General features: G+C 52.2%; 3 protein-coding genes across 8 annotated transcripts; 1 reads left to right on the top strand and 2 right to left on the bottom strand.

The window, feature by feature from the left end:
* Positions 1-105: 105 nt before the first annotated feature.
* Positions 106-11,278, bottom strand: TNFAIP1 (TNF alpha induced protein 1). Its single transcript, XM_007076046.2, has 7 exons — positions 11,013-11,278; positions 6,977-7,294; positions 6,203-6,372; positions 5,696-5,785; positions 5,567-5,619; positions 4,393-4,588; positions 106-2,749 (listed from the first exon to the last, which is right to left on the bottom strand). Exons 2-7 carry the CDS (start codon positions 7,179-7,181, stop codon positions 2,513-2,515), a joined length of 951 nt encoding a protein of 316 aa, XP_007076108.1. The 5' UTR covers positions 7,182-7,294; positions 11,013-11,278; the 3' UTR covers positions 106-2,512.
* Positions 11,279-11,362: 84 nt separating this feature from the next.
* IFT20 (intraflagellar transport 20) lies at positions 11,363-17,959 on the top strand. Of its 6 annotated transcripts, none has more exons than XM_042965651.1 (6): positions 11,367-11,531; positions 14,676-14,918; positions 15,084-15,212; positions 16,375-16,460; positions 16,984-17,087; positions 17,553-17,959. In XM_042965651.1, exons 3-6 carry the CDS (start codon positions 15,086-15,088, stop codon positions 17,632-17,634), a joined length of 399 nt encoding a protein of 132 aa, XP_042821585.1. In that variant the 5' UTR covers positions 11,367-11,531; positions 14,676-14,918; positions 15,084-15,085; the 3' UTR covers positions 17,635-17,959. The 6 variants fall into 6 exon arrangements, with proteins under 6 accessions (XP_042821589.1, XP_042821585.1, XP_042821587.1 ...); XM_042965653.1 differs by having other exon boundaries at positions 14,734-14,918; XM_042965656.1 differs by having other exon boundaries at positions 11,382-11,531; positions 14,870-14,918.
* Positions 17,960-18,063: 104 nt separating this feature from the next.
* Positions 18,064-26,383, bottom strand: TMEM97 (transmembrane protein 97). The gene is made up of 3 exons (XM_007076043.2): positions 26,151-26,383; positions 20,401-20,545; positions 18,064-19,374 (listed from the first exon to the last, which is right to left on the bottom strand). Exons 1-3 carry the CDS (start codon positions 26,274-26,276, stop codon positions 19,115-19,117), a joined length of 531 nt encoding a protein of 176 aa, XP_007076105.2. The 5' UTR covers positions 26,277-26,383; the 3' UTR covers positions 18,064-19,114.
* Positions 26,384-27,125: the final 742 nt, after the last annotated feature.

The following is a 27,125-nucleotide window of genomic DNA, read 5'->3' on the forward strand; positions in this document are numbered from 1 at the left end:
ATAGGATTGTGACGCAGGGAAAACACAAGAACAGAAACACGAGAACCAGGGCCATAGCACTGCGCTGACCCAGCTATAACCACCGTGAGCACAGTTGTGGGCCACTGCAGCGTAACACGATTTTATTAGAAATTAGTGTTTGTTTCCATCACCTAGGCTGAGCAACAAAGAATTGCAGTTATGTGACAAAGAAGTGCTGGGCCATTCTTTAGGCAGAGGTCAGGTAAGAAATCGAATAACACCCGGTACTGGTTACATGGGGTCACCAGCAAGTTTCCGGTTTTCTCAGAAACCGACAAGGTTTGACCTTCATTTATGCTTTCTGTTTACTTTCCCTGCGCTACTCAGAGTTGAAAAGTACACAAAACCAAGAGCTGCTTTCTGATTGGGCCTGAGGAACTCAAAAGAAAATTCTCCAAGCCCTTATGCCACAAAGTCTGGCTAAAGAAGCTAAAGTTACTTCAGTGATTTCAATGTTAGTATTTTTCTTAAGACCAAGGAGATAGTTTCCATCAGTCCAGGACTACTGTGCTTTCTCAGGAAGAGACAGGTCACCACTCAGACAGCTGAGGATGTAAATGTCAAAGCAGTAAAGAGAGGCTGCAGGACTGGGGAGGTCAAAGGACAGGCATTAAAATACCTCAGTGGGGAGCTGGGCCTTGAGCATTAGGAGGCTTCAGGAGGGCAGCGGAGGAAATAGGCCAGTGGCCTCCGGCAGGAGCATTCCAGTCTCTGTGGGAAAGCCACAAAGCCAAAGCCGGAATCTGGCCAAAGAAATGGATTTGTCTTCATCTTGTTACTCCAGTGAAGGCTGAAAGAATTGTTTGAGCCGATGACCAGGGTGCCTTGCCTGAAAGTCTGTATTTTCAAGGCTGTGACAAGTGTAAATGCCTGGTTAGTCACAGTTCTCGGGCCCCATCATGTCATTTCAGGTCCTTGTGGGTGTCTGCTAAGCTTGGCCTGGCATTTGCCCATCGGGTCAGCCACAGGCAGGCCACTTAGCTATCGTGACAGCAGTCTGGAGAGATGAACCTGATAACCTGTGTTCCTTCCCGGGTGGCTACTACCCAGTGGCTATGCTGTTTTGTTAGGCTGGCTGATCCCTCCCTGATAGCATTCTTTTGGAAAAGAATTTGGATAAGCAGCCTCCCAAGGGCCAAGCCAAACAGAAGGCAGTGACCGAAAGCCCTGAGGAGGAACTTGCACCCTTGCCCAAAAGCTGGTGCTTGGCAGCTCTGTGGCCATGTGACCCAACAAGAAAGAAATGAAGAAACCTTTCAAGGGACTCAGGCTGCTCACATCACCCTGCATCCAGGCGCAGCACTAGGCAGAACCACCGCCCTCGGCCGGGACACAAAACCAGGAGAACGGGGTGGGGGGCAGTGGATATATGGCCAAGCACATGCCACCTCTGCACAGGGCTGCTTGGGACGCAGAGCTCATGCTCACTGTCCTCGGATGGGCATCCAAGCGCAGTGCCCACAGGCTCCACGGCCTTCCCACTGTGGCTCATGCTCCTGGCCCCTGTGGTGGCTCTTTGGCTTTCTGGTGAGTAAAGCAAAGCATGCCTTGAGGGCAAGAGAATCAAAAAGAGCAATCATGTTAGACCCTAAGAGTCAGTTATGTGACTTTAAGATGTAGGGGTAAAATGTCCTTTCTCATGGGCCTTTTTGGCACCACGGTTCCCAATTTAAACATCCTTCCTTCCTGCGGGCTCTCTGGGCCACCTGCTTGGGCAGCCCAGCAAAGCCAAAGCTAGTAAATTTTTTTTGGTGATGGTGGTTTTTGTTTTGTTTTTATTGCTTCTCTAGCCCCTCTCTGATTCTGCAGGAAAGAGGGGGTTACGGTCAGAAAAAGATGATGTGGGTCAGGGCAGAATACAAATCTCCTGAATAAAAGTACAAAGTGCTTTAAAGAAACTGATCCCAAAGGCATCAGGAAAGGCCAAGGGCTCTGCCCTGCCCAGGGTCCTGGCACCCTCAAGGGGTAGCACAAATACCCAGTGCCCTCATTGTTACAGACTTAAAACTATTCGTTTCCTAGATAATTTTTTAAAAAACAAAATTGTGAAGCCTGTGCTTAAACACCATAAGAAGGAGCCCCACCTTCTGTGAGAAACTGGGCCTCCACAGCACCAGAACGAACCCATTCCCCACGGACCTCAACAAAGGCCTAAAGGTAGCCCCTCAGTGGAGCAAAGGGGTACTCCAAAAAGGGCCAAGGGGAATGTTTTTGTGGGAGGTGGGCTGGTCAGTCCATTGGCCCCGGGGGCAGCAGCAGCTCCCTGTCAGGAAGGGCGAGCAAAGGGTCCAGGACTTGGTCATCTTGGAAGTGTTCAGGGAGCAGGGCAAAGGAAGGTGGTCCCTCTCCTGCTCAGGCCCTCTGACTTCCTGTCATGCCTCTGGGTGCTGGGACAGAAACCCAGCCAGCAGCAGCGTGGGGTGGCCAGTGGGGCAGGGTTCCACAGGAGGGGGGACAGGGTGTCCTGTGCCCTGACTCCCTGAGGGTCTCGTCAGTCGCGATGGGTAGACTGGTGGCCGAGCTGCCGGTCATCGTAGGTGCTGTAGCGCTTGACGTGGATACGGCGGACACGGTCCCGCAGTTCAAAGGCCTCCTCATCTTCACTGGGGGAAGCCTGGCTGCGGCTACGGCTGGTGGCCTCCAATAAGGAGTTGTCGGGGACTCGGGGGGTCTCGTACAGTAGGACGTTGAGAGTCTCCTCATAGATTCGGGCCTCTGGGAACTCCACCTGGGATTAGGGGGCGAGAGAACCCCATGAGGTTTCCTCCACGAGAGGGAGCCGCACGTCTGGGCCCTTGGGTCTGTGCTGGCTCTACAAGGCCGCCTGACCTCTCTCAACAAGACAGACGGCCTTCAGGCTCGTGAGGGAGGGAAGCCTCTCTGAAGATGTGAGGAGGTGCGCTCTGTGGACATCAGGGTGCCAGAGCGTAGCGCGCTGCCCGGGCGCCACCCAGTCCCAGGCCAACAGACTAGTACGTGTAGAGGGTCGGGCCTGAGCTTTGTGGTCAGACCTCGGCTTAAATATGGCCCCCCCATTTATTAGCTGCCGGGCCTCGGTTTCCACATGTGTAAAAAAATCAGGGTTTGTATCTACTTCAGAGTTGTGAACATTACATGAAAGACCGGGGGCGGGTGCCCGGATGGCTCGGTCGGTTGAGCATCCGACGCGGTTTTGGCTCAGGTCATGAGCCTAGGGTCACGGGATCGAGCCCCACACCGGGCTCCGCACTCATGGAACCTGCTTGAGATTCTGTCTCTCTCCCTCTGCCCCCCTTCCCAACTTGTGCTCGCTCTCTCTCTCTCTCTCTCTCTCTCAAAAAAAAAAAAAAAAGGGATGGCGTTCAAGGCAGCTGAATTCTAGCCTAACTTGAGCTTCCAGCCCTGCCTGTCTCACAGGTGTGGTGCGAGAGCTCAGAAAGTTCACGGAAGAGAAAGCACTTAGGAAGGTGACGGGTGTTGCTGCCACTTCCACAGTGTAACCAGCCCCCACAGAGACCTGTCCCTGAATCTTGAGTCCGCTGAAACGTGCACATGGGAGTCCCACCCCCAAAATGACAGGAGGAAGCAGGGCCACCTCCTATAAGCTGTCCCCCACCCCCACCCCTCAGACCGCCCAACTGGGGGCACTGCAGTGGCCGTGCAGGTGCTACACGAGCTCGGGGCTTTGAGCCCTCACCCATGTGACCGTCCCCCACATGAGCTGCCCTCCGGGCTCAGCGAAGCCCTGCCGCCCCCCCATACAAACATTCTCGGGGCAGCTACTCCCTGGGGAGGACAGCACCCGCTTGCGGCCCGGGAGAACGGGGTTCGCGGGGTCCGTGTTAACGGTCACCTGTCAAATCCCTCCCGTACCCGGCGCCATGTGGTCACTGCAGAGGCTGAGCTGAGTGACCAGGAACCCACAAGGAGCAGGGGCCGGAGGAGAGATCAGAGCAGCTGCTTCCGCCAGCCTGCACCGCTCCTCCTGGGAGCCGTCTCGTGTTCGTTCTGCTTCTGCTAAATTCACACTGTCGTCCCCATGTTTGCGGATGAGGAAGCTGAGGCTCACGTGGTTTAAACGACTCAGACGATGTCAGAAAACTAGTAAATGGCGGAACCAGAATTCAAACCTGAACTGGGCCAACTCCAAAGACCCAGTCCTTCTCCCTGCACCACGCTGTCCCTTGCTGGTCGGCGGCCCCTGCCTCTCAGCTGACCCAGGAAAGCGCTCCCCAGCCGCTCCCCGAACTCCTGGAACTGCCCAGCACCATCACGTGGGTTTGGGGGAGACAGAGCAAACCGCACTCCTTTTTTGCTCCCTGTGGTGAAAGGCACAGCTGGGGCTGCGCTGCTGTGTCCCGTCCCCCCCACGCAGAGGGAAGCCCGCCACACCTTGGTCTGTTTCTTCTCCGTGGCGTACACGATGGAGGTGCAGCACACCTCTGCCAGCTTGCGACCCTGGCCATAGAAGGACCAGCAGCAGATCTCATCGCCGATGACGTCCTTGAGGAAGAGCACGCGGCCGTTGAAGCGCAGGGAGAGCTTGTCAAACAGCTCGATGTTTTTCAGCAGGTGGTCGTCGGAGTTGCTGAAAAAAACCCATGAAGGCCGGTGGGCCCAGGAATGAGGTTCCGGCACAAGAGAGGGGGCTAGCTGGGCGTCTCCTCTCTGTCCCTCCCCATCATGCACAACTGAGAAAAAGCCAAGATGCCAGAGGGAACAGGAAGAGAAAGGGTCACGGGGCACCCTCTGGGTTTGGGGGCCTGTGAGGAAAAAGAGGGGAGTTGGTCTTAAGTTAAAAGCAGAGAGAGGGGCCCCTGGGTGGCTCAGTTGGTCAAGCGTCTGACTTTGGCTCAGGTCATGATCTCATGGTGCGTGAGTTTGAGCCCTGCATCGGGCTCTGCACTAACAATGCAAAGCCTGCCTGGGACTCTCTCTTGCTCTCTGCCCCTCCCCAACTTGCATGCACTCACACGCGTGCGCTCTTAAGTAAAAATAAACTTAAAAAAAATTCCACACATAAAAAACAAGTTAAAGCAGAAAGAACTGAAGGAGGGAGGTCTCCTCTCATTAGGCCCATAAGGAAGGAGTCTCGCTGCCATCGAGGCAGGAGGATCCCCTCCCTCGCTGTAGGGGTGATCCTGGCAACAGGCCCGTCCACAGGACTTACTGAGCCTGCGGCCTTCTGGGTCTAGCTAACTGTGGCCCAGCAGTGAAGCACAATGGCTGGCTTACGTCCTCGTCCACCTCATAAGATAATGCTGGGAAGACACCTGGCAAGCTGCCTGACGTGGCACGTTGGGGTAGGGGGCTGTTCCGTGTTCATTCTCATCTATATCCTCAGCCGGGGCCCCGCGCCAGGTTCCAGACGCCTCTGCTCTGATTTCCCTTCTACTCTCCGTTCTTCCCTCCTGAGACCCGGGCCCTTCCCAACCCTGCCGGGAGTGCAGGCGGCTTCTCTTGGGTCTGCCGCCCCGTTGCTGGCTGGCCAGTCATTCTAGCTACTTCTGCGGGCCTTCCCCCAGCCCCGGCGCCCACCCCCTCGGCCCCCAGATGCCCACCCTACCTGGTGTAGGAATACTTGTTGTTGCTTCTGTTGTACAGCAGCTTCACCACGGGCTGGGAGGGAGGAGAGCGTGAGGGCCAGGCCAGGGTCCCATCCGCCCCTGCCCGCAGCCCTCAGAGGTGCCAGTACCTTGGTGGAGGATTCGATGAGCCTCTCTTCCTCTTTCAGGGATGTGATGATGGGGATGTTGCACACGGGCTGGTAGGAGTCCTTCTTGTCCTGGGTGACACACACAGCCGAGAATCTTTTTTGAGCTCTCTTGCTTGCCAGGCTAAGCCAGGCTTTCCCCAGGAGCCGTCAGAGCCCCTATGCCAAGGCCACCCTCTGCTTGTTGTGGAGGCATCTGGCAACAGAAACTGCCAGCCCGCAGGCAGAACCCCGTTTCCAGAAAACCTAAAATCCAGATATCAAGGCATAGAAACCGGAAGCTGGGCTTAGTCATACCGCCTGAGTCGTCACCTTACAAATGGATTGGCTGCCAGCGTCCTTGGCCTGGGCAACACCCACCTGGTGTATCTAACTTGGTTTGGACTCACGGCACTTGTCACACAGGCTTTCGGGAACTGGACCTTAGTGTCCCCAAAGCACAGGACCAACTCCCTACCTCCTCAACCTAACGCGACCGTATCTCCGTACCTGCAGAGCAGTCTGGCACATGTTCACCAGCCCCTGAATGAGGTAATATTTTGCTTCAGCCATCAATTCCTTGATTTCCTGTCGGTTTTGCGGGAGGATGATGGTGTCATCTCGGAGGTAATTCAAAATGGTGCCGAAGTGCTTTCCGCATCGGTCTATGAGGATCCAGCCTGGGGATGCAGACAGGCCCCAGACGGTGACTCTCTGCCTCCAGGCCGCAAGCAGCAGGAGAAGGCCACCTGACAAGCCTGGTGGCGGGTGGTAAGCAGCATGCAAGCCCAGAGCCCCCACCATAGGGTAACAGAAGCAGAACACAACCTCTAGCTCTTAGGCCTGTGGCTGCTCTTCGACCAAGAACTGGCACGTGCTGTGGGGACGGAGGCCCTCCGGGCCCTGAGAGAGCCCACAGACGCCGAAGCTCAGGACGGCTCAGGCCCACCTCCCGGGAGCACGGAAACTCCCGGGCCCTCCTTGTCTTCCGTGTACTGCCCAGTCACTACAGCAATGGTTCCTGTGAGAATCTAGTCCTCTGTGAATAGTTAAGAAGTATGGATCTCCTCCCTGGAAAGCGGGTAAGCACACACCGTTCCACGTCCGATTTCCAAGAATCCCGAAGCTCTTCCGAGGACTCCAGGTGAAGGAGTCCTGTACTAGGTAACAGGAAAAGTCAATCTAGAGTCTAGTTCTGCCAGGCGTAAGCGCTGCCCCAAAGGCACTTCCTCAGGGACACTTCCTTCCCTCCTCAAGCCAGCCCAACAAGCCCCGACGCCTCACCTTCTTTGTCGGTCAGCACCTCCATGCGCCCGCTGAACATGGCCTTGAGCATGGTGTCGTGCCGGGTTAGCGCCCGCACGGTGGTGTAGTACAGGGAGCCACCCACATTGAGCTGCACGTATTTGTTGCCCAGGCCGCCTCCCTTGAAGCCGCCTAGCTTGGGCTTGGCGCCTGACGCTGGGCACAGACAGGTATCCCCTGACATCTCCCGCTGCAGGTAGATCACCACACGGCAGGAGGTCGGCTTGGAAGGCTCCGCCGTGGTGGAAGGATCACGAGTGAGCGGCCAGTAGAGGCCAGAGCCTCATACTCTCAGCACTGTGAACAGGAGATGGGAGAGGAGACAGGAGTCAGCGGAGGACAGCCCTCAGCCGAGAGGGGCCAGGAGATCCCAGGAGACCGTGCAGTCATTCTCTCCTTGACCGCTGCCTAGACCTCGCAGAGGCTCAGGCCCTAGGGCAATAGCAAAAGAAGACACTCCTGCTCTTGTTTCCGGTACCAGGAACCAGAGCAGTCTCCCAGAGCCCACTCACCATCTCACCAGCCTCCCTGAGACTCGGCTCAGCTCTAGGCAGCAAGGAGGTCTAGCAAACCCCTGGAGTTAGTCGGAGATGCTGGAGGCACAGACCGGGCAGCAGAAGTCTGCACCCTGGGGATCCACAGTCCTATTCCAATTATTTTCTTCCCAAGGTTCCCAGGACCCAAGACTTCCCGCCAAACCTACTGGGAAGCCAGCCAGCGCAGGAGATTCCCAGGAGCCAGAGGGACAGGATGCGCTTCCTTTCAAAAGATTCCAGGCTCAGAAGCAGCTGCACCAGTGCTCACAGTGAGCGCTGCCCAGAGTCTGGCCTCAGAAAGGAAAGTAAAAGCAGCTTCAGGAGAGCCCGGAATGAGCCAGGCGGGAGGGCACCGTCCAATGTTCCTGGCAGAGGTTACTCTGGCCCCAGGGGGATTTCCTGACCTTCCCCTTTCTTGGCCCCAGCCCTGTCCCAAGTTCCTGAAATTGTCACCACTTTTCAGGAGAGAACAACGACAGGATGGCTATTTTTACTTCTTTTTCCTGAGAGGAGGCCCAGCAGCCCCATCTCTTCCTTTCGTTCTACCCACAAGACTGGGGAGAAAGGGCTCCAAAGGATCAGATGATAAATCTAAAAGCAATTAAGTGATTTGGAAACTGAAACGCTGATAGGCATTCATAGGAGGGAGGAGCGAGGAAGCAAAGGAGGGCACAGCCAGGTCACTCCTCATGATCTAGATTCTATACGCTTCGGTTTCCTAAGGAATCACTAAAATGCATTCACTGGAAAAAAAAAAGCAAACATCCACTGCATGTTTACTATGGTCTAGGTACTAATCTAGGCACTTAATACATACATTACTTCATTTAATTCATTCAGCAATAAAACAATACTGAGTGCCTACTAGGTTAAGCAGTAGGAACAGAGAGATGAAAAGATAGTGACATTGCCTCGAAGGAGTATAAAGAAGCATCACAGTGTTAACCAGAAGAAAAATAATAAGAGTTAGCATTTATTGTGCCCCTGGTATGTGCCAGGCACTGAGGATACGGAAGACAATAAGTCATGGCCTCACGGAGCTTACATTCTAGGGGGAGGATCCAGACAATTAGCTAGAAAATGAATACATAAGCGAGCAGTTCCAGAAGGTAAGAAATGCAGTAAATAAACTAGTGACAAGAGGGTGACTAGGGATTAGTACTAATTAGTACAGGGAAAGCCTCTTTGGGAAGGCGACATTCCAGCTGAAGTCTGAAAGCGCATTCCAGACAGATGGGAGAGTAAGTGCAAAGTTTCTCAGTTAGACACAAGTTTTAGGAGCAGAAATAAGGCCAAGATGTCTAGCGCACATCTTGGCTTGATGTAAAGTCAGGTAACGCAGGGGCCAGATCATATTAAAGAGTCTGCATTTTAGGCAGGGGCGCCTGGGTGGCTCAGTGGGTAGTGTCCGACTTCGGCTCAGGTCGTGATCTCACTGCTTTTGCATTCGAGTCCTGCATCGGGCTCTGTGCTGACAGCTTGGGGGCCTGGAGCCTGCTTTGGATTCTGTGTCTCCCTCTCTCTCTGCCCCTCCCCTGCTCACACTCTGTCTGTCTCTCTCTCTCAAAAATAAACAGGAGTGCTTGGGTGGCTCAGTCGGTTGGGCTTCCGACTTGGGCTCAGGTCATGATCTCACAGTTCGTGAGTTGGAGTGCCACACTGGGCTCTGTGCGGACGGCTCGGGGCCTGGGGCCTGCTTTGGATTCTGTGTCCTCTCTCTCTCTCTCTGCCCCTCTCCCACTTGCGCTGTCTCTCTCTCTCTCTCTCTCTCTCTCTCTCTCTCTCTCTCAAAAATGAACATTTAAAAAATTAAAAAAATAACAAAAGTAAATAAACATTAAAAAATTTAAAGAGTCTGCATTAAAAAAAATTTTTTTTAATGTTTTTATTTATTTTTGAGACAGAGACAGACAGAGCATGAGCAGGGGAGGGCCAGAGAGAGGGGGAGACACAGAATCTGAAGCAGGCTCTGGGCTCTGACTTGTCAGCACAGAGCCCGATGTGGGGCTCGAACCTGTGAACGGCAAGGTCATGACTTGAGCCAAAGTTGCATGCTTAACCGACTGAGCCACCCGGGCGCCCCGAAAGAGTCTGCATTTTATATTAACTGCAACAGCAATCAATTGGACTGTTTTAAGCAGGGGAGTGATAGGATCCAAGTTACTCACACTTTGAAAAGATCACTCTGGCTGCCGTGTAGAGAATGGACTGTTAAAGAGTGCAAGAGAGCACGTGCGAAGACCAGAGGAAGCAGCAGTCTAGGCAAGACGTGAAGGCCTGGACTACACTGTTGGTCACAGAGACCGAGAAAACGTGAAATTGCCTCGTGTAGTTATCACAACACGCAAACATTTACAGTTACACATCACCTCCTGCAGGTGCAATACAGGAGCAGTGTGCTGGCTTCCCCAACTTTACTGCTCTGCTATCCAAAACAGCACTTAGCACGATGCCAAGCACCTTTTAAAGTATTTAATACATGTCAGTTAGATTGATATTGTCCCTAAAAAAGATTTAGGTAGGTCCCTAGGAAGAATGTCCGTCCAAAAAAGGGCCAGAGTGGTTGCTGTGTGCAGTTCTGAATTTCTGAGACTCACTTGCCCCAAGGATGAGATGACCCCTCACCGGCGGATTGCCCAATCAGTAAGTAACACACGAATAGTGTGAAATCACCTTCCTCCACTCACCCCAAAGGAATAAATCCACCCCTTAACAGGTTTTAGCAAGTTCCACGTGTATTTTGTGTCTGGCCCCGATTTCCCCAGGATAAAGAAAGCGCACCTATGCTCTGCTAAAGTAAAGGAACTCAAAGGCCAGGCGGCGGCCAACGGAGCCTACAAAGCAATTGCTTTGAGCCCTGGACCACGTCAGCTCAGATGCCGCCCGCTCAGATTCTTCCCAGACCAATGGGCTCCAGGAATCTTGTGGCAGGTGACGCCCCACAAAGTAATTCCACTGAGAATGAAGTTTCCACTGATAGCCTCAGTGCTGTTCCTTCCGGACTTTGTGTGTGGATATTTGGGGATGTCTGCCTGGGGCTGAGGGCGTATCCGTCTCTCTCAGCGAGGCTGATGGGAAGCTAAGCAGAATTAAGGGCAGGAAAACAACCACGGCCATGGAAAAAGGTGGGGTCCTAAAGGAAGAAGGACCCAGAAATTCATCACACTAGGGTGGGGGCAGCCGATCTTGGGTTGAGGAGGCGGATCTAGCAGAAATCTTAGGTGTAAATCTTAGGCTTCGTCCAAAGGGTCTGGAAAGATTTGGAGAGACCCAGCCTCCCTGTGGTCTTCCCCGGCCCGCACCCGTCCTCACCACCGAGAAACAGACCGATTCTGACACCCATCCCAGTGGGAGATGTGAGCTCTCTCCATCTCCCCTAAGCCGTTCCATGCCTTTTCCCCAGGACTGGGTGGGGCTCTCTGCTCCAGCCCCGGGCCCGTCCATCCTGTCCCCCAGGGCAACCTCAGCCCGGCTCTCACCGTCCGCGGCGGGCGCTTCTCCTCCTAGCTGGGTTGCAAGTCGACCCCGTGCCGCCCTGGGCTGTGGCCGCCTGCCCGCCAGCAATCCCGGGCTGTGAGCTCACATCCTTCGCCCGCGCGCGGACCCCGCCCCGAGCCGCGGCGCAACCCCGCCCGCCCGGCAGCCTCGGACTCCACGGCCGGGCAGGCCCAGCACCCAATCACGGGGGGAGGGAAGGGCTCCTGGGAGTACTCCGCGGAGAGCGCACAGCTACTTCCTCCGGCCTTTCCGGCGCAAAGGTCTCTGGGTCTTGTAGGCAGCCGACCCTCCTCGCGGGCCTCTGTTTCCCAGCAGGCTCTGCGGGCTGGGCGGGGTAAGTGCTTCCGCAGTCAGGTAATGACGTTGTGGGTAAACAGGTCCTGTATCCGTGGCAGCGGCTGAGTCCGGCGGGCGAGGCACCGGCTGCCGCTAACCGGGGAGAGAAGCTGCCTGTCGGAATCAGCCCGGGCCGCAGCGCGCCGCCGGTACGGGGTTGGCAGGTAGGCAGTGACTGCGGGCCGGGGGACGCGGGCGGACCCGGGGCGAGTGAATCTGACAGGCCGAAAGTAACGTGGGGATTCCGCGCGGTTCTTTGCGAGCGGTGTTACACCCAGCTTGGGCCTGGAACTTAACGCGCTGATGCTCGCAACGGTCTTGTGAGGAAACTGCGGCTCAGATAAGTTCAAGGCGCTTGCGTAGTGTGGACAGCCAGCTCCAGCACCCAGGTCTTCCTAACTGTGTATGTATGTCCCGTGCCCCTCCCCCCCACCCCGCCGAGGGCGCCTGCAGTGCGGGGAGTGGAACTGGGGCGGAGAGTGTCGCCGCTGTCATCTTCTGGGAGCTCCATGCGGCTCTTGTGCCCGGTGTCCCGCAGATGCTCAGACACGCACGTGTGGTGGGAGTTGGAAAAGAATCTGATAGTTGGCTGGGAACCCTCCCCCTACCCTCCTTCTCCGGTCCTATCCATCTCATTCAACTCTGCCCTCCAAACATCCAGTTGGCGCTCAAGCCAGATACATGGAAATCTTGCCTCTTTCCTTCCCTCATCCCCAAACTCCTACGTTCATCCAGTCCTTTACTAAATGCTATCAGCTCGGCTTACATAACGTCGCAAATTGGAACCCTTTGCTTCAGCTCCAAGCCTTCGTTACTGTAAGAGCCTTCTCTGTTTCCACATTCATTCCACAAACATTTGCTGAGTGCAAGCACTCGGTATGTGCAGGCACCGTGCTAGATGCCAGGGTTACAGTGATGAACCAAGGTAGGTGTAGCCTCCCTCTTCTGTTTCCTCCAATTCATTCTCCATCCTGGGTCACAGTGATCATTCCAAAAGGCAGATAGGACCACTCTGCTGAGAATCTGCTGGCTGCCCGCTACCCTTATGATAAAATCCGGGCTCCTGACTGCGGCTTTCAGAGCCCTCCATGAACCAGCGCTGGCCTCCCCATCTAGACTTACCCTGTTCCGCACTCCCCCTGTTCACTGGGTTTTAACCACACTAGGCTTTGGGTTCTTGGAAGGCATTACATTTCTTTTAGCTTCAGGATCTTCACCCAGTGCTTTTCCTCATACTGTTGTCACAATTTGTGGTTATTTGTTTGCTCTCTGTCCAGAGGTCAGGAACTGAAGCATCTTCTTCACTACTCTGTCTCCAGAGCAGGGACTCAGAAGGTGTCTCTGAATAAATGCCTCCTCTCAGGGACGGGAGTGGCAGTCAGAGCAGATTATTTGCTCCCTCGGGTTACTGGAAGCTTTCTAGAGCAGTTGGTCTGATTAATCACCTGGTAGGTGTTCAGTGCTCAGACTGTATGTGTAAATGTCACAGAAAAAGCAGGAAGACAGACCTTTTAAAAAGCTTGATTAAAATTGAAAAATAAAAAAGAAGTACTTCGAGAGGCAACTATATTAAAAACAAAAAAAAAGCTTGATTAAAAGGAAGCTTGGGGGGCGCCTGGGTGGCTCAGTCGGTTAAGCAGCCGACTTCGGCTCAGGTCATGATCTCGCGGTTCGTGGGTTCGAGCCCTGCGTCAGGCTCTGTGCTGACAGCTCAGAGCCTGGAGCCTGTTTCGGATTCTGTGTCTCCCTCTCTCTGACCCTCCCCCGTTCATGCTCTGTCTCTCTCTGTCTCAAAAATAAATAAATGTTAAAAAATTAAAAAATAAATAAATAAATAAAATAAAATAAAATAAAATAAAATAAAAGGAAGCTTGGGATGATTAAAATGTTTCAAAAGGAAGATGCTAGCCTATTTCCTTCCAGTAGGCGAAAGGCTCTGGGCCACAGTCAGACAGTCTGTAGACACGCATTTGTTGGCCCACAGTGTTGGATGTGGTATTGCCTTTAAATTTTTGAATTCAGTGCTTTCCTTTCAAAGTCAGATTTCATGTATAAATCTGGATTTTTTGGCTGTCTTGAAAATCAGTGGGTAACCGGGGGACTGAATTATTTTTTTAACAATCGCTCCTCCTATGGTATACCTGCTCTGGAAAAGTTACTCCCACAGTCACCCCATGTGGAAGAGAACTTTTCTAAGGAAGCCAGAAGGGAAACAGCTGGGGGAGGTGGGGGCAGAGGAAAGGACTGGCACAGCACCAGGTGGTGGTAGCCTTTGGAAGACCTGGGGTCTTGGAATTGGTATAGCAGCCAATGGCTAGCCCTAAGTAGCATTGCCTCCTTTTGTAGACAGGGCGTGTCCTTTTGTTTATTTTATTTTATTTTTTAATGTTCATTTTTTAGTTTTTTTAGGGTTTTTAAAAAATGTTTATTACTTCGTTTTTTGAGAGAGCAGGGGAGAGAGTGTGCGTGAGTGGAGGAGGGGCAGAGAGAGAGGGAGAGAGAGAATCTCAGGCAGGCTCTGCACCTCCTCAGGGCTCGATCCCACCAACTGTGAGATCATGACCGGAGCCAAACCAAGAGTCGGATGCTTAACCGACTGAGCCACCCAGGCGCCCGTTTTGTTTTGTTTTGAGCCAGAATGAGGGTGCGTTTTCAGTTTCCCGGAATTGAGGCTTCCTTTGGACCCGGGAGTTCGAGGTGGCCTGGGAGGGGAAAAGATATCCCTGCTGGTCCTCCTGCCCACAGAAAGAAACCCAAATGCCTTAGCTTGGCGCACACGGTCTTCCTGATCTGGCGCCAGCCGACCTCTTCAGCTACATCCTCGGTCCTTCCATATTCTAGACCGCTCAGTGACTTCAGGCTCGTGTCTGTGCTATTTTCCCTGATTGGAATGCCTTTCCCCAGCCTCCTTACTTGGTATGTGCTTGCTGACACGCCATTCCTTTTTGTGTTTTCTGCTGGAGAGAGACCGAACCAACGGCAGTCCTAGTTCAGGCAAGCATACAGTAGCCTGTGGCGTACATTGTGGGTAAGGTTCTTCCTCCCGGCTTCTTTTTTAACTCTGATCTTTAATTCACGCAGCTTTCCTCGTTTGCTTTTGGTGTTATTCCAGTACTGTATTTGAAAAGCTTTTTCGTGTCCTTTTGGGCACCTAATTGGGGATAAATATGCTATGGCTTCTCACGCTTAGTTCAAATGTGACTCCTCCGCCCCAAGCCGACCGCTGTGTTCTCCAGCGCTTGCGCGATATTTCTGTAAACGCACTTAACACAGTGTACTTTTCAGTTTACGTGTCTGTCTTCCTCCAGCTAAACTATGCGCTCCTCCCGGGCGGGCACCATGCTCCACTCATCTTTGTACCCCCAGCATCTAGCAGTGTTGGCCTGTAGAAGGCACTCAAGAAATGTGTGTTGAATGAACGGTGCCTGTGACAAGCAGCTGGACTTTATTCTTTCCTGACCCTTGCTCCTATGACACACCTCCTCCCGGCTGCCACTCTCAGCCCTTCAGAGCAGAACTTCTCTCCTCTAGGGAAGCTGGAAGGGAAACAGGTGAGGCTCAGAGAGGTGGAGGCAGAGGGAAGGGGGAGCCTTTGGAGGAAGAGCATCTGGGTTTTTGGCGTTGGTGTCTGGGGGCGGGAGCGGGGCTGGCCTGGGAGCAGGCATTTCCTTGGGTGGCTGGGAAGCGATTGGGGATTCAGCCTGGTTTCTTCACAGCTATGGCCAAGGACATCCTGGGTGAAGCGGGGCTGCACTTTGATGAGCTGAACAAGCTGCGGGTATTGGACCCTGAGGTTACCCAGCAGACCACAGAGCTCAAGGAGGAGTGCAAGGACTTTGTGGACAGTGAGTGTCATTTGGGGAGACGTGGTGCCACTCAGCTTTGAGCTTCCAACTGTGTCCCGCCCCCGCCCAGCCCCCAGCCCTTGTCCCTGCCAGAGTGGAGCTGTGGCTCCCTGGAAGTGGCGCCCGGCCTTTATCAATTCCCATGTACTAACCACCTCGTCTGCCCGCCCTGTAATGCGCCCATGTGGTCCCACACAGAGCACCAAACGAAACGAATGGTGAGATGCGGAGGATGTCCCATCGTTGCTTTTCTTCCCTCTCAGAAACCTTGAACCTCACGGAAGCAGAACTGTGGCTTGGGGGTGGGAGTAGTTAGGTACTCCTGATTCTTGGAAGAAATAGTTTTCTCAGTCGTGGGATTACCATCACTTGGAGTGAAAATTGATTAACTGGAGTCTCCAGAAGTAGCTCAACAGACTCCACGAAGTCCTATTTTAGCTGGATACCCAGGACACCTCCTGTCCCAGGAGGCGAGCACCCGAGAGCAGCAAATACAGAGCACGTGTGGTTAAAGCAGGGATTTCTGAGCCTTCTGGGCACTCCATGGTCTGCAGAGAGCTTGGCTGGTGAAAGGTAGCTTGGGCTCCCTTGCCAGTCTTCTGACTGCATGCCGTCCCTCCTCCCTGGGTCCTAGTTCACTCCTCAGTAGGACGAGGTCCCCCCACACCCAAGGACGTTGAAAAAAGCGAATGGGAGATTAGCACCTGAATGCTTTGAGCTCTTTATTAGCTCTGCCCTCCTCGGGCAAACCCCTGCCCCCACCACCACCATTAACTGAAACCTAGGGCCGTATCTGTGGCCAGTCAGGAGACCGTGTTCACGTCCTGAGTCCGTCCTTCTGGGGACATGCCCCTTGTGCTTCCTGTCACTCCTGGGGAGGGCAGGATGGAGTCCGTGTGGAGGATGGGCCACCGGGAGCCTCACAGACAGAGGTCAACAGTCACCGGCTGGCTCAGTTGGGACTCAAGGTCCAAGTGTGCCCTGCTCCAGCTCTGAGCGCCTGGCCACCCTCCTCTGGGTTTAGACCAAGGGTGGAAGACTCGAGGCCCGTGCGTCAGACCGCTCGGACACACATTAGCCCGGCTCTCGCCACAAGGGAACACGAAGGGAGTGATGATGCAGAGAAAATAAAACATTTTGTTTTCTGTTCTTCCCCTAAAAGAAATTGGCCAGTTTCAGAAAATAGTTGGTGGTTTAATTGAGCTTGTTGACCAACTGGCAAAAGAAGCAGAAAACGAGAAGATGAAGGTAAGATGAGCGTGCCTTCTCCATCTTGGCCTGGGACACGGTTCACCAGCCTCTCCTCCTGCCCGCTGGACTTTTTCTTGCTGGGGGGGGGGGGGGGGGGTAGGGGATGGGATTATTTTAAGTAAAACGGGATTCTAAGTAACAATTCCCAGTCAACTCTTTCCGCTAGTCGAACTCTTTTATGCTAGTACACTGTCATCATTTCATGTTCACATCGCTGAGATGGGTGGTCTTATGCTTTTGTAAGTGAAGAAGGCATACGGGGAGTCAGTGACCCGGCAAAGGACACAGGGCTCAATGGTGCACCAGAGGGGCCACTGGCACCCATGTGCCAGACTCCGGGGGCGGGGGGACTCGCGGATCTGCCCCTGAGCTGCGATGCAGGTCTCATCAGGTTATTCCAGAAGCTCTGGGGCTCGACGGTCTGTCCCCGGCTGGGCACTGAGACCGCCCCCGAGTGGCCCTCCCTTGGCTGAGGACTTAGCTGAAGATGGTTTTAACGAAGCCACGACCTTCTTTCTAGGCCATTGGTGCTCGGAACTTGCTCAAATCTATAGCAAAGCAGAGGGAGGCCCAACAGCAGCAACTCCGAGCCCTAATAGCAGAAAAGAAAATGCAGCTTGAAAGGTAAGAGGTGAGGGTGCAAAGAAAGTTCTTTGCTCGACTGCAGTTCTATTCTTCCTTCTTGAGTGGCCACCTCTTGTCCTTATTCTTCACCATTGTCCTCTCGGGAACAGGGTCCCACTTGCCATCTGACTTGAAGACTTAAAAAAATAAAGTCAAGGCCTGTTTAATGAGAAGGAAAAAGGACATTTGTTAATACAAAACCACCTCAGTGGTCTGGGAGCTAGAAGGCTCCGGTAGCGAGTCCATGAAACTGGCTAGTTCTTCTAGAGGAAAAGACCTGGAGACTTCTCACGGGTGGCCCTGGGTTGGGCTTCGCCTCTTTCTTTCTTTCTCACCCCAACTTCTTCATTATGAACTCACACCATTTCTTGGGATCGTTTAAATCGCTTACATTCTTCTCTAGAAGAATTAAGTCCACGGTTTATTTCATCCATTTTTAGGGCTTGTAACAATTTTGTTTTTCAGGTATCGGGTTGAATATGAAGCTTTGTGTAAAGTAGAAGCAGAACAAAATGAATTTATTGACCAATTTATTTTTCAGAAATGAACTGAAAATTTCATTTTATAGCAGGCCGGGCAAAAAAACCCAAAAAACCTCTGTACCAATCCAGTGACTTGACCAATGACCCAAGTATGTCCTGAGAGATGGTGTGGAAAAAACACAGCATCTCTGAAGGCAGTAAGCGAGTCTGGGGGGCTTGTTGGAAATGTCAGCGAACATCTGCTGGGCAGTTACCCCATGGCCACAGTGGTCCAGGCTCTCACCTCTTGGCACTCTTAGCCTGAACTGAGCAGTCTGTAAATTTTGACCCTTTTTTTTTTGTAAAGTCACAAAGCTTTCAAAGGAAGAGCAATAAATTATTGTTTTCAAATGGCTTGATCTGCCTCTTTTCTGCTGCCCTTGAAGTGTACACGGAACACCTTGTAAGGGAACCCCGGACGCTCTAGCCCCCAGGCCACGAAACGAAGCAGACAGTCGTCAGCAGCTACCTTTATTGGGACCGGACACAGGTGTCAGATGATACCCCATCAATCAGACCATTATGACTTGTGAGCAAAACAGATAAAAAGAGGAAGGACCAGTTACCATCTTCCATGCATTCACTGAGTTTTTGTTTTTGAGTTGGCCTTGAGTACGTATTTAGAGAAAACTAAGGAACACCAACGAAGAGCTCCTGTATTTACACCACGGACACGTCAGGCCCCCCAGCTGCCCCTCTACTTAGAGAACAAGCCAGGAATGATGACAAAACTATCAGGGAGGTGACGTTATCCCCCCGGAAACACACTTCCAGAACAGGTTTGAGACACTAGACCTCAGAGCGGGACTTATGTCAGGTGGTCTGTAAAAACAGAAGACTAAGGTCTTTAAGGAGACTTAAAATCTTTTCTGGGATGACCCGTTTAAGACAGAAAGAAAACACCTTCCAGCGTAACCCATTTCTGAAAGTCAGGCCAGAGCTAACCATTGAGCAAAACCCAAGTCTAAACCTCTTACAGGACCTTTCCCCCCACCAGAGGGGGAGGCAAAAAAACCAGGATATCGTTTTTAATGAATATTAAAGTCACAGTTTTAAACTTAAAAATGGCCTGAAACATCCCACTCTTCATTTTGCTGATTAATGACACGCTGTAGAGAGTCATGAATCGAGGGTTTAGTCACCTGTACGTTGTGGGTCAAGTGACTCATGAACATTTGGCCAAGCAGGCCACATGTCTTAGGAGTTTATCCAGTTTCTGGTCTGGTCCTGCTCCCAGCGGAACTTGGGTACACAGTGAGGTATTTGGCTCCACCTCCCTATAACCCAGCCCACACCCCCGTCCGTCCTCAGGTGATTGGTCCGTTGGTGCCAGTGTTCTCAGAAGGGGAGGGTCTGACGGGGCTCCTGCCAGTGTCTTGCTCTTGTGTGTTGCTGGTGTGGTTCGAACGCTACCGAAAAACATGGGTTCTGAGCAGTTTTCTGCATACCGGGTCCAATAGGAAACTGCCCTGTGGGCATCTCCCGCCGGGCCAGTGGTCATTTCTCTCATTTCTTCTTTCTTTTCTCCTCATACTTGTAGTAGGGGCTCCGTAACATGAAAAGCAGAAGCATAAGAGGGATGAGAAAGTAGGGGGCATAGACAGATACGAGGGTTAGTCGTTCGTGGAAAGTCTTAGGTCCTTGTCCTTTGAAACCGCTGGCTTTGGAGAAATCCTCAAATAGCAATGTGGAGAGAATTGGAATTAAAGTTGTCATGGTGTGAACGGAGTAGATGATTGCAGGGGTGCGGATCCACCGGCAGCCTCCTGAAGTTGGGGGAAGAGAAAGAGGTAAGCGTTAGGTATGTCCACGACTCCAGGGGCGCCCACGCCAGTCTCCACGCTTGCTCCCTTTCCACTGAATCTACCTCCTTTCCAAGTACAAACAAATGGAAAACCGGATGTGTTCTAGTATCTCCTAATGCACAAAGCTGGGGCTCTAGCCCACCGGCTGCTAAAGCGCCAAGGGTGGGGGTTGGAACTTAATTCAGAAAAACTCTGTGTCTGACTTCAGCTCAGGTCATGATCTCGGGGTTCACGAGTCTGAGTCCTCTCTGCTGTCAACACCGAGCCCACTCTGGATGCTCTATCCCACTTTCTCTCTGCCCCACCCCCACTTATGCTTGCTCTCTCTCTCTTTCAAAAACAAAAAATTAAAAAAAAAAAGAAAGCAAGAAAAACTCTAGGGCAGTAAAACGGCCATTACGATCTACGCCAGTCTGGCCTAAAAGGCAGGGGGAAGGGCCTGCCCGCAGCATCTGTTAAATAATTATATATACAGGTGAGAAGATCAACAGATTCTGCTGAGATGGATTTGGGAGCTCCAGTGGGAAACCGGTTGTATGAGCTTAGTTATCATGTACGTTAGTATGGCCCCCGTCTTTCTAAAAGCGTTAAGTCACACGGGAACACTGTAAGAATAAATGAGAAGTTAAGCCCTTCAGGGATTAGCCTGATGCTACCGCTGAAAAGCCAGTATGGTGCTCCCCAAATCGGAAAAATAAAAGCTAATGATAAATTCTGCAGGGGTAAAAAAAAGACAATAAACAGGAACAAGTTCGATCTTGAAGCAGCCTCAGGTGTAGGAGAGATCTCCAGGTGACAGTCGTTCGGCTCAGCTACCCACACAGGCATCCACCTGAGCCACGCTGATGTCCCTTTACAAGATCTGGCCATTCCCACCCCACCCTAGGTGACCCTCAAACTACAGGGATCACTCTCCTCTGAGAGACTTCCCCCGAAGATTTCCGGGACTGGGTATCAGGGCAAAAGTGGGATTTTCCAGTTACCAACCTTTGAAGAAGGCATAGGCTGCTATGGGGAAGAAAGGCAGCTGGAACACGAGCTCGCAAAACAGGAAGGACTTAAACCACGCTGGGGGTTCCTGTAGCAGAGGGTCTCTGAACTCCTTGGCGTACCACTTCAGCAGGTTTCTCAACTGAGGAGAGAGAACGCGCACATTGAACACAGCCACCTGGCAGGACAGGCTGGCCGCTCCAACCCCCGAAGAGTCCCTCACTGCCCAGCCCCGAGGCAGCCTAGATGGCCCCTTCCTAAAGACTCCCTAGCTCTGACTCGAATGTTCCCTCCTCCAAGCCTTCCTCAGCTCTTCCAGCCCCTCTGCTACCCGTTCGTGACTCCGGATAACACTAGCCCTGTATGTCAGCCAACGGCTGTGAAAACCATCCTAACATTTGTCCTTTAACAGCAGCTGCACACCAAGCTCCGAGGGCCAGACTGCCTCAAATACAGAAATGAACTGAGTTTCTTTGTCTTTTTCGGGGGGGGGGGGGCCTGGAACGGAAGGGAGAGAAGTTTAACCTCTTTAAGATGCACTTTCAGGGGCGCCTGAGTGGCTCAGTCGGTTGAGCGTCCGACTTCGGCTCAGGTCATGATCTCGCGGTCCGTGAGTTCGAGCCCCGCGTCAGGCTCTGTGCTGACAGCTCGGAGCCTGGAGCCTGTTTCAGATGCTGTGTCTCCCTCTCTCTCTGACCCTCCCCCGTTCATGCTCTGTCTCTCTCTGTCCCAAGAATAAATAAATGTTTAAAAAAAAAAAAAAAAGATGCACTTTCAGAGAACTGAATCCCTAAATCTCAAGTTCCTCGTCATTCTTAACTACTGTAGTTCTGAAGAGTTCTCTTTTAGGAGACCCACAGGACATCTGGAGAACAAACTGCCCCAACCACAAACTGTAGAGCTTCTAGGCTGTCAAGGCTTGAGGGTTAGCAGTCCTGGTTCTAGCTTGGGGCCCACCCTCCTCTGATTACACTGTTAAATCAAAAGATGCAGATCCAGGGGCACCTGGGTGGCTCAGTCGGTTGAGTGACCAACCGCCTTTTGATTTTTCACTCAGGTCATGATCCCAGAGTTGTGGGACTGAGTCCCGCGCCAGCTCCCAGCTGAGCACGGAGCCTGCTTAAGATTCTCTCTCTCCCTCTGCCCCTCTCCCCGACTCATATGCTCGCGTGTGCTTCCTCTCTCTAAAAAAAAAAAAAAAAAGATGCAGACCCATGGCTACCAGCAGAGGAAGGAAGCAGAAAGATTAGAGGTTGCCCATTCTGTGCCTTTAAGGGCCCAAAGCGTAGGGCTCCCCCGCATCACATGGGACTACCAAAGGTCTGTCACAGTTTACATCCTGGAGATGGCGCTGTCCTGCCACACCTGTCTCCAAAGCTAAATATATATATATATATAATATCAAATTACAGCAAATAAAGGGAACTTCCAATGTAAAGATTTAGCTTGCAGTGGAAAAGCCATTTTTTTCCATTGCAATATTTTTCCTGTTAATTTTTAGTCAAAAGATAAAGGCTCACCATTGTGAAACCAAGGCCTCACCGCTGAAGCTGAGCTTTAAGCAAATATCCAGAAACAAACATTCTGTTAGCATGATATTAATTTCAGAAAGGCTCTGGCTAGATTACCAGTTTATCGACTGGGTGATGTCTAATTTGTACTTGATCTGAAGTTGAAACTCACAGCAATACCCTTAGCTTCCTTCTAGGCACTCTTCAGGACGGTAAGGTGGCCGTCTTCAGGACGGTAAGGAAAAAATTCATAAAGGTTAAGTCACTGCACCTCTCCTGGGCTCTATTTCCTCGTCTGTGGAACAAGCAACTTGAGCCAAATGTTTTTGGAGATCCTTTTTTTGCTCTCCAGATTTGCTTTAAAAAATATTGGGGGGGGGGCGCCTGGGTGGCTCAGTCGGTTGGGCGGCCGACTTCGGCTCACGTCATGATCTCGTGGTCCGTGAGTTCGAGCCCCGCATCGGGCTCTGTGCTGACAGCTCGGAGCCTGGAGCCTGTTTCAGATGCTGTGTCTCCCTCTCTCTCTGACCCTCCCCCGTTCATGCTCTGTCTCTCTCTGTCCCAAGAATAAATAAACGTTAAAAAAAATTTTTTTTTAAAATATTGGAGGGAATGACCTGCTGTCAAGATTTACCATAGAAATTTAAAAGGCATCCTGGTTTGATTTCATTCTCTGTTCCATTTGTATACAGTCTATTTCATAAATCCAGGATGAGATCAGCAAAACTCAGCCAGCTCTTGTAGGTCATCAATTAGGATCCTAGCGCCCGCCCACAGTCGCCTGAGAGCCGCATGCTGCCGGAAAGGACCTGGACTAAGGGCTGAGGGAAAGCAAACCGCAGGCCCCTGGTAGAGTGAAGGGCTCCGGGTGCGGGCTTTGGGCAAAGCACTTAAATCTCACTGAACTTGCTTCCCAATTATAGCACCTACTTCACTAATGGGAAGATTAAATGAGTTAATGTACACGGTCTTTAGAACAATGGCAAGCACAGAGTAAATCTTACAATTACTTAGTTGAACTTAACACGCATGTGGAGAAATTCAAGTTTAATCCTATTAAGAGCGCAGCATGCAACTGGTCCATAAGAACTACTCTTATTAGGTAAGTCCCCCAAAATGGTTTATTACCTGACTCACATTTTCTGTTTTTAATTTTTATTTATTTCTGAGAGAGACAGTGTGAGCAGGGGAGGGGCAGAGAGAGAGGGAGACAGAATCCAAAGCAGACTCCAGGCTCCAAGCTGTCAGCACAGAGCCCGACGCAGGGCTTGAACTCAGGAACCATGAGATCATGACCTGAGCCGAAGTCGGACACTTAACTGACTGAGCCACCCAGGCACCCCTATACCTGACACATTGGACTCCACTTACCATTGGTATCTATTAAACTACTGACCTGGCCTATAAACAGGGATTTTTAAAAATAGATTATATTACATTTTTAAGGCCACAATCCATTTTTTTGTTTATTTCTTTGATAAAGTTTATTTATTTGAGAGAGAGCGCGCATGTGCGGGCTCGTGAGCGGGAAGGCGGGGAGGGGGAGAGATAGAGAATGAGAGTATCCCTGCTTGGGATTGAAGGGCTTGAACTCACGAACCGTGAGATCATGACCTGAGCCGAAACCAAGAGCCGGTTGCTTAACTGAGCCGCCCAGGCACCCCTGGCACCAGAATTTCTAAACCAGGAATTGCCACTGAACAATCCCGCACTTTTCTACCTTAGGATGAGCACAGGCTGATTTCACACCCAGACGCTCACCTTAAACAGAACCAATGCTACCAGCTGCAAACGATACTGCGCAATGCCTTCCCCATCCTCTCCATGTTCCAATCCAAACTAAATTCTTTTTGTTTCAGAGTAAGAGTTTTTCCAAGTATTGACCGGTTCAAACCAAGGAAGATCAGCCCCAACCATTATGGGATCGCCACAAGCATTTTAGTTCTAGGAGAAAATTCCTTCTATTTGGGGAAGAAAAACACAACAGATGTGAAGATTGGGCATTTTTTCAAAGAGAATCTGAGAATCCCTCAAGGCTTTTATTATTATTTTCCCCATAACGAAGCAACAAAACCATCAATCTCAACTCCAAAGCAACAAGAGTGAAGAGAGACAACAGCCCTTCCAAAATTGGATCCCCCCCGTGTCGCCAACACCTTCAAACAGCATCAGATAGAAAGACACAGACATACACAATTTCTGGCCAGGTCCCACTTGCAATGGCCCTTGACCTTTTACAGTAAGTCAACATTAAAACTGAGAAAACTTTACCAAATCCAAGAGATAAGCTGAAATGGGGTCTTTATGATGCTGGACACATTTGAACTGTATTTGGGGGTGGTAGGCAAGAACCTGTGGGAACGGCATATTCAGAAGAGATCAAGAAAGCACCAGCTGTTAAGTCCGGAGTAACCTGGAGTAACTAACGTTAAGTGCCCAGTTATTAAAGGGACTCATCACGCCAAACACTAAACAGGCAGCCTGCCTGAGTTTTGTTGGCCACACAGACTCTGAAAACCACAGACAAGGCTCCTTTCTTCAAGGCAACTAATGGCTGGTGCAGAGCGGTGGCGACCTGCTGAGAAAGCGGGTGCTACCTGGGTCTGTGTGGCAGGCCGAGTAACAGTCCCCAAAGTTCCTAATCTCTGGAAGCTCTGAACGTAACTTTATAGGGCCAAAGAGATTTTGCAGATGTGATTAAGGTAAGGGTTTTGAGTCTTGAGATGGGAGGTTATGCTGACTACCTGGTCGGCTCTAAACGTAACCACAAGTGTCTGTATAAAAGTGGAGCAGAGGGGGGGCGCCTGGGTGGCTCAGTCGGTTAAGCGTCCGACTTCAGCTCAGGTCACGATCTCGTGGTCTGTGAGTTCCAGCCCCGCATCGGGCTCTGGGCTGATGGCTCAGAGCCTGGAGCCTGCTTCCGGTTCTGTGTCTCCCTCTCTCTCTGCCCCTCCCCCATTCATGCTCTGTCTCTGTCTCAAAAATAAATAAACGTTAAAAAAAAAAAAAATTAAAAGTGGGGCAGAGGGAGACTGGATTACAGAAGAGAAGGCGGCCAAATGATGACAGAGGCAGAGACCGAAGTGATAGGGCCACAAGCCAAGGAACACTGGCAGCCACCAGACTGGAAGAGGCAAGGAACAGATTCTCCCCTAGGACCTTCAAAGATTCCCCTAGGCCTGCGAGATTCATTTTCAACTTGTGACCTCCAAAACTGTAAGAGAACAAATGTTTAAAGCCATCATGTTTCTGGTAATTTGTTACAGCAGCAACGGGAAACTAATATACCCTGTATGTGTGAGCTTGTGACTCTCCTCCCAGAAACCACAAGGCCCACACAGTTTTGCATACCCCATGGTATACCCCAGGGGTTCAGGGACCTCAGGTGAAGCACCCCCCCCACCCCCGCTCTGCAGAGAAAAAGCATCTAAAGGGAAACAGGTAGACAAGTCAGTCTTGCCCACAGTTCTGCACACAATGTGGAGAAGCACAGAACTGAGGACAGGAGCTCCCCGGGAGAAGGTTACAGGGTCCAGAGGTGAAAGGACCAGGTAAAGTAAAAACGGTGGCTCTGAAGAAACGAAAAGCATTAAAGCAAACTTTGGGGTAAAGAATACTCATTAACAACGAGGAAATGGGGCTTCTCACCTCTATTTCTAGTCAGGTGATCATTCTTACTCGAACCTAATTAAAAGGGCTGATTTGAAAAGGTGTCGTTAATTTACTTACGAGCTTTCGAAGTCGCTGGATCCTAAGACCGAAGCAATGACGATCCGGGAATGCCCTGTGTTATGGGTCTAATGCTACCTGCACTATTGCTTTGGGATTAGACGTTATTTTAAAGCTCTTTCAAAGAACACACAAATCCAACACGTGATTGAGACACTGGTTCATCCAGGCTACTTCCCTCAAATACAAGTGACCAGAGATGGGGTGTTGAGAGCCTTACGCATACCCAGGGAAGAACTGTCTTTAAAAGGACCAACGTGTCTGCCCCAAGCAGCTTGGGATAACGGTCCGGACCATCGAAAACCCCAAGCAAGACGTCGAGATGAAGGGTGAGGAGAGGCTGGGGCACGGGCAGGACCTAAGAAGGGAGGGAGGGAAAGGGGGGCAGAACCCTGGCTGGGCGGCGAGCGGGGGAGGGGAGGTCTTGGGGACGCCGGGGAACGATCGCAATGCGCGGAGGGGCCCCAAACTCAGCGACCGGCCGTCTGGACCGACCGTCGCCCTCACCTCGACGGGGTAGAGTTCGCGCGGCAACACCACCTGCAGGTCCAAGAGCAGAGAGATGGGGACATGGGAGAGGAAGTAGAGGCCCAGCAGCCACTCCAGACCGCGCCGGACGCCCAGAGCCCCCATTTTCGGTTGGTTGCGCCGGTGACGAGCGGATGCCGCACTAGCCCGGAAAGCCGACGTGGGAAGTGGGCCCGACCCGCGCCGCGTCCCAGGACTCCGCGCCCTGACTACCCTCCCCGCCCCCGAGAGGGCTACGTCGGCCACTCCCATTGGCTGGCTGCAAAGCCCCGGCGGGAGCGGCGCTCGCCGTAGCGCACGCCCATTGGCTCGTACAAGTATAGCGTGTAGAGGAGGTGCCACCCCAGACCATTTCCATTGGCCGTTGGGGGCGCCGCGTGGAATGGGGCGGGGTTCCTCGCTCGCCGCGTGGGGCGGCTCTCGGGCTTGCGGCTTGCAGACTGAACTGGGAGCGCGGGGGCTGATGCCCGCCGGGCCTGGCCGCCGACTGCGTGGCGCGCTGTGTTCCCTTTCATCCAGTACTCCATTCTCCAGTGCAAAGGAGTAACGCTTACTGAGCGGCTCCTGGGTGCTGGGCCACGGGCGCTGGTGGAAGTGGAGCCCCTAATGCAGCCCAGCTGCCGCAGACCAGGGCCGGCCGCATAGCGCGTTGTGATCCGCGCGGTGGTGCGACGTTCACGGGCCGTGGGAACACTCGCAAGGTCCCAGCCCCGCCGAACCTGAGGGGCCTGGAAGCCTTCTGAAGGCTGCCTAGGGGAGAGCCAACTTCAATTAAGCAAGAAGCACAGGGATATAGCAAGAGGATGGGCGGGTCTTGGCTGGGGCAGGGATTGGCTGTGATGAATGAGGGAGGATTTATTCATTCTGCAAATATATATATTTTTAATTCACTTACTTGGAGAGAAAGAGAGAGAGCGCGCGCGATCATAAGTGGGACAGAGAGAATTCAAAGCA

Source organism: Panthera tigris, chromosome E1, assembly GCF_018350195.1.
Source record: "Panthera tigris isolate Pti1 chromosome E1, P.tigris_Pti1_mat1.1, whole genome shotgun sequence".
Classification (NCBI taxonomy): domain Eukaryota; kingdom Metazoa; phylum Chordata; class Mammalia; order Carnivora; family Felidae; genus Panthera; species Panthera tigris.

Coding starts and splice junctions, on each gene's coding strand:
- TNFAIP1 (XM_007076046.2), bottom strand. CDS start 7,181: ATGTCAGGGGATACCTGTCTGTGCCCAGCGTCAGGCGCCAAGCCCAAG. Junction 6,373..6,976: donor GGTGCTGACCGACAAAGAAG/GTGAGGCGTCGG, acceptor CTGCATCCCCAG/GCTGGATCCTCATAGACCGA. Junction 5,620..5,695: donor TCATCGAATCCTCCACCAAG/GTACTGGCACCT, acceptor CCTCCCTCCCAG/CCCGTGGTGAAGCTGCTGTA.
- IFT20 (XM_042965651.1), top strand. CDS start 15,086: ATGGCCAAGGACATCCTGGGTGAAGCGGGGCTGCACTTTGATGAGCTG. Junction 16,461..16,983: donor CAGAAAACGAGAAGATGAAG/GTAAGATGAGCG, acceptor CCTTCTTTCTAG/GCCATTGGTGCTCGGAACTT. Junction 17,088..17,552: donor AAGAAAATGCAGCTTGAAAG/GTAAGAGGTGAG, acceptor TTTGTTTTTCAG/GTATCGGGTTGAATATGAAG.
- TMEM97 (XM_007076043.2), bottom strand. CDS start 26,276: ATGGGGGCTCTGGGCGTCCGGCGCGGTCTGGAGTGGCTGCTGGGCCTC. Junction 20,546..26,150: donor GCGAACTCTACCCCGTCGAG/GTGAGGGCGACG, acceptor CTCTCTCCTCAG/TTGAGAAACCTGCTGAAGTG. Junction 19,375..20,400: donor AGCCTATGCCTTCTTCAAAG/GTTGGTAACTGG, acceptor CCCCAACTTCAG/GAGGCTGCCGGTGGATCCGC.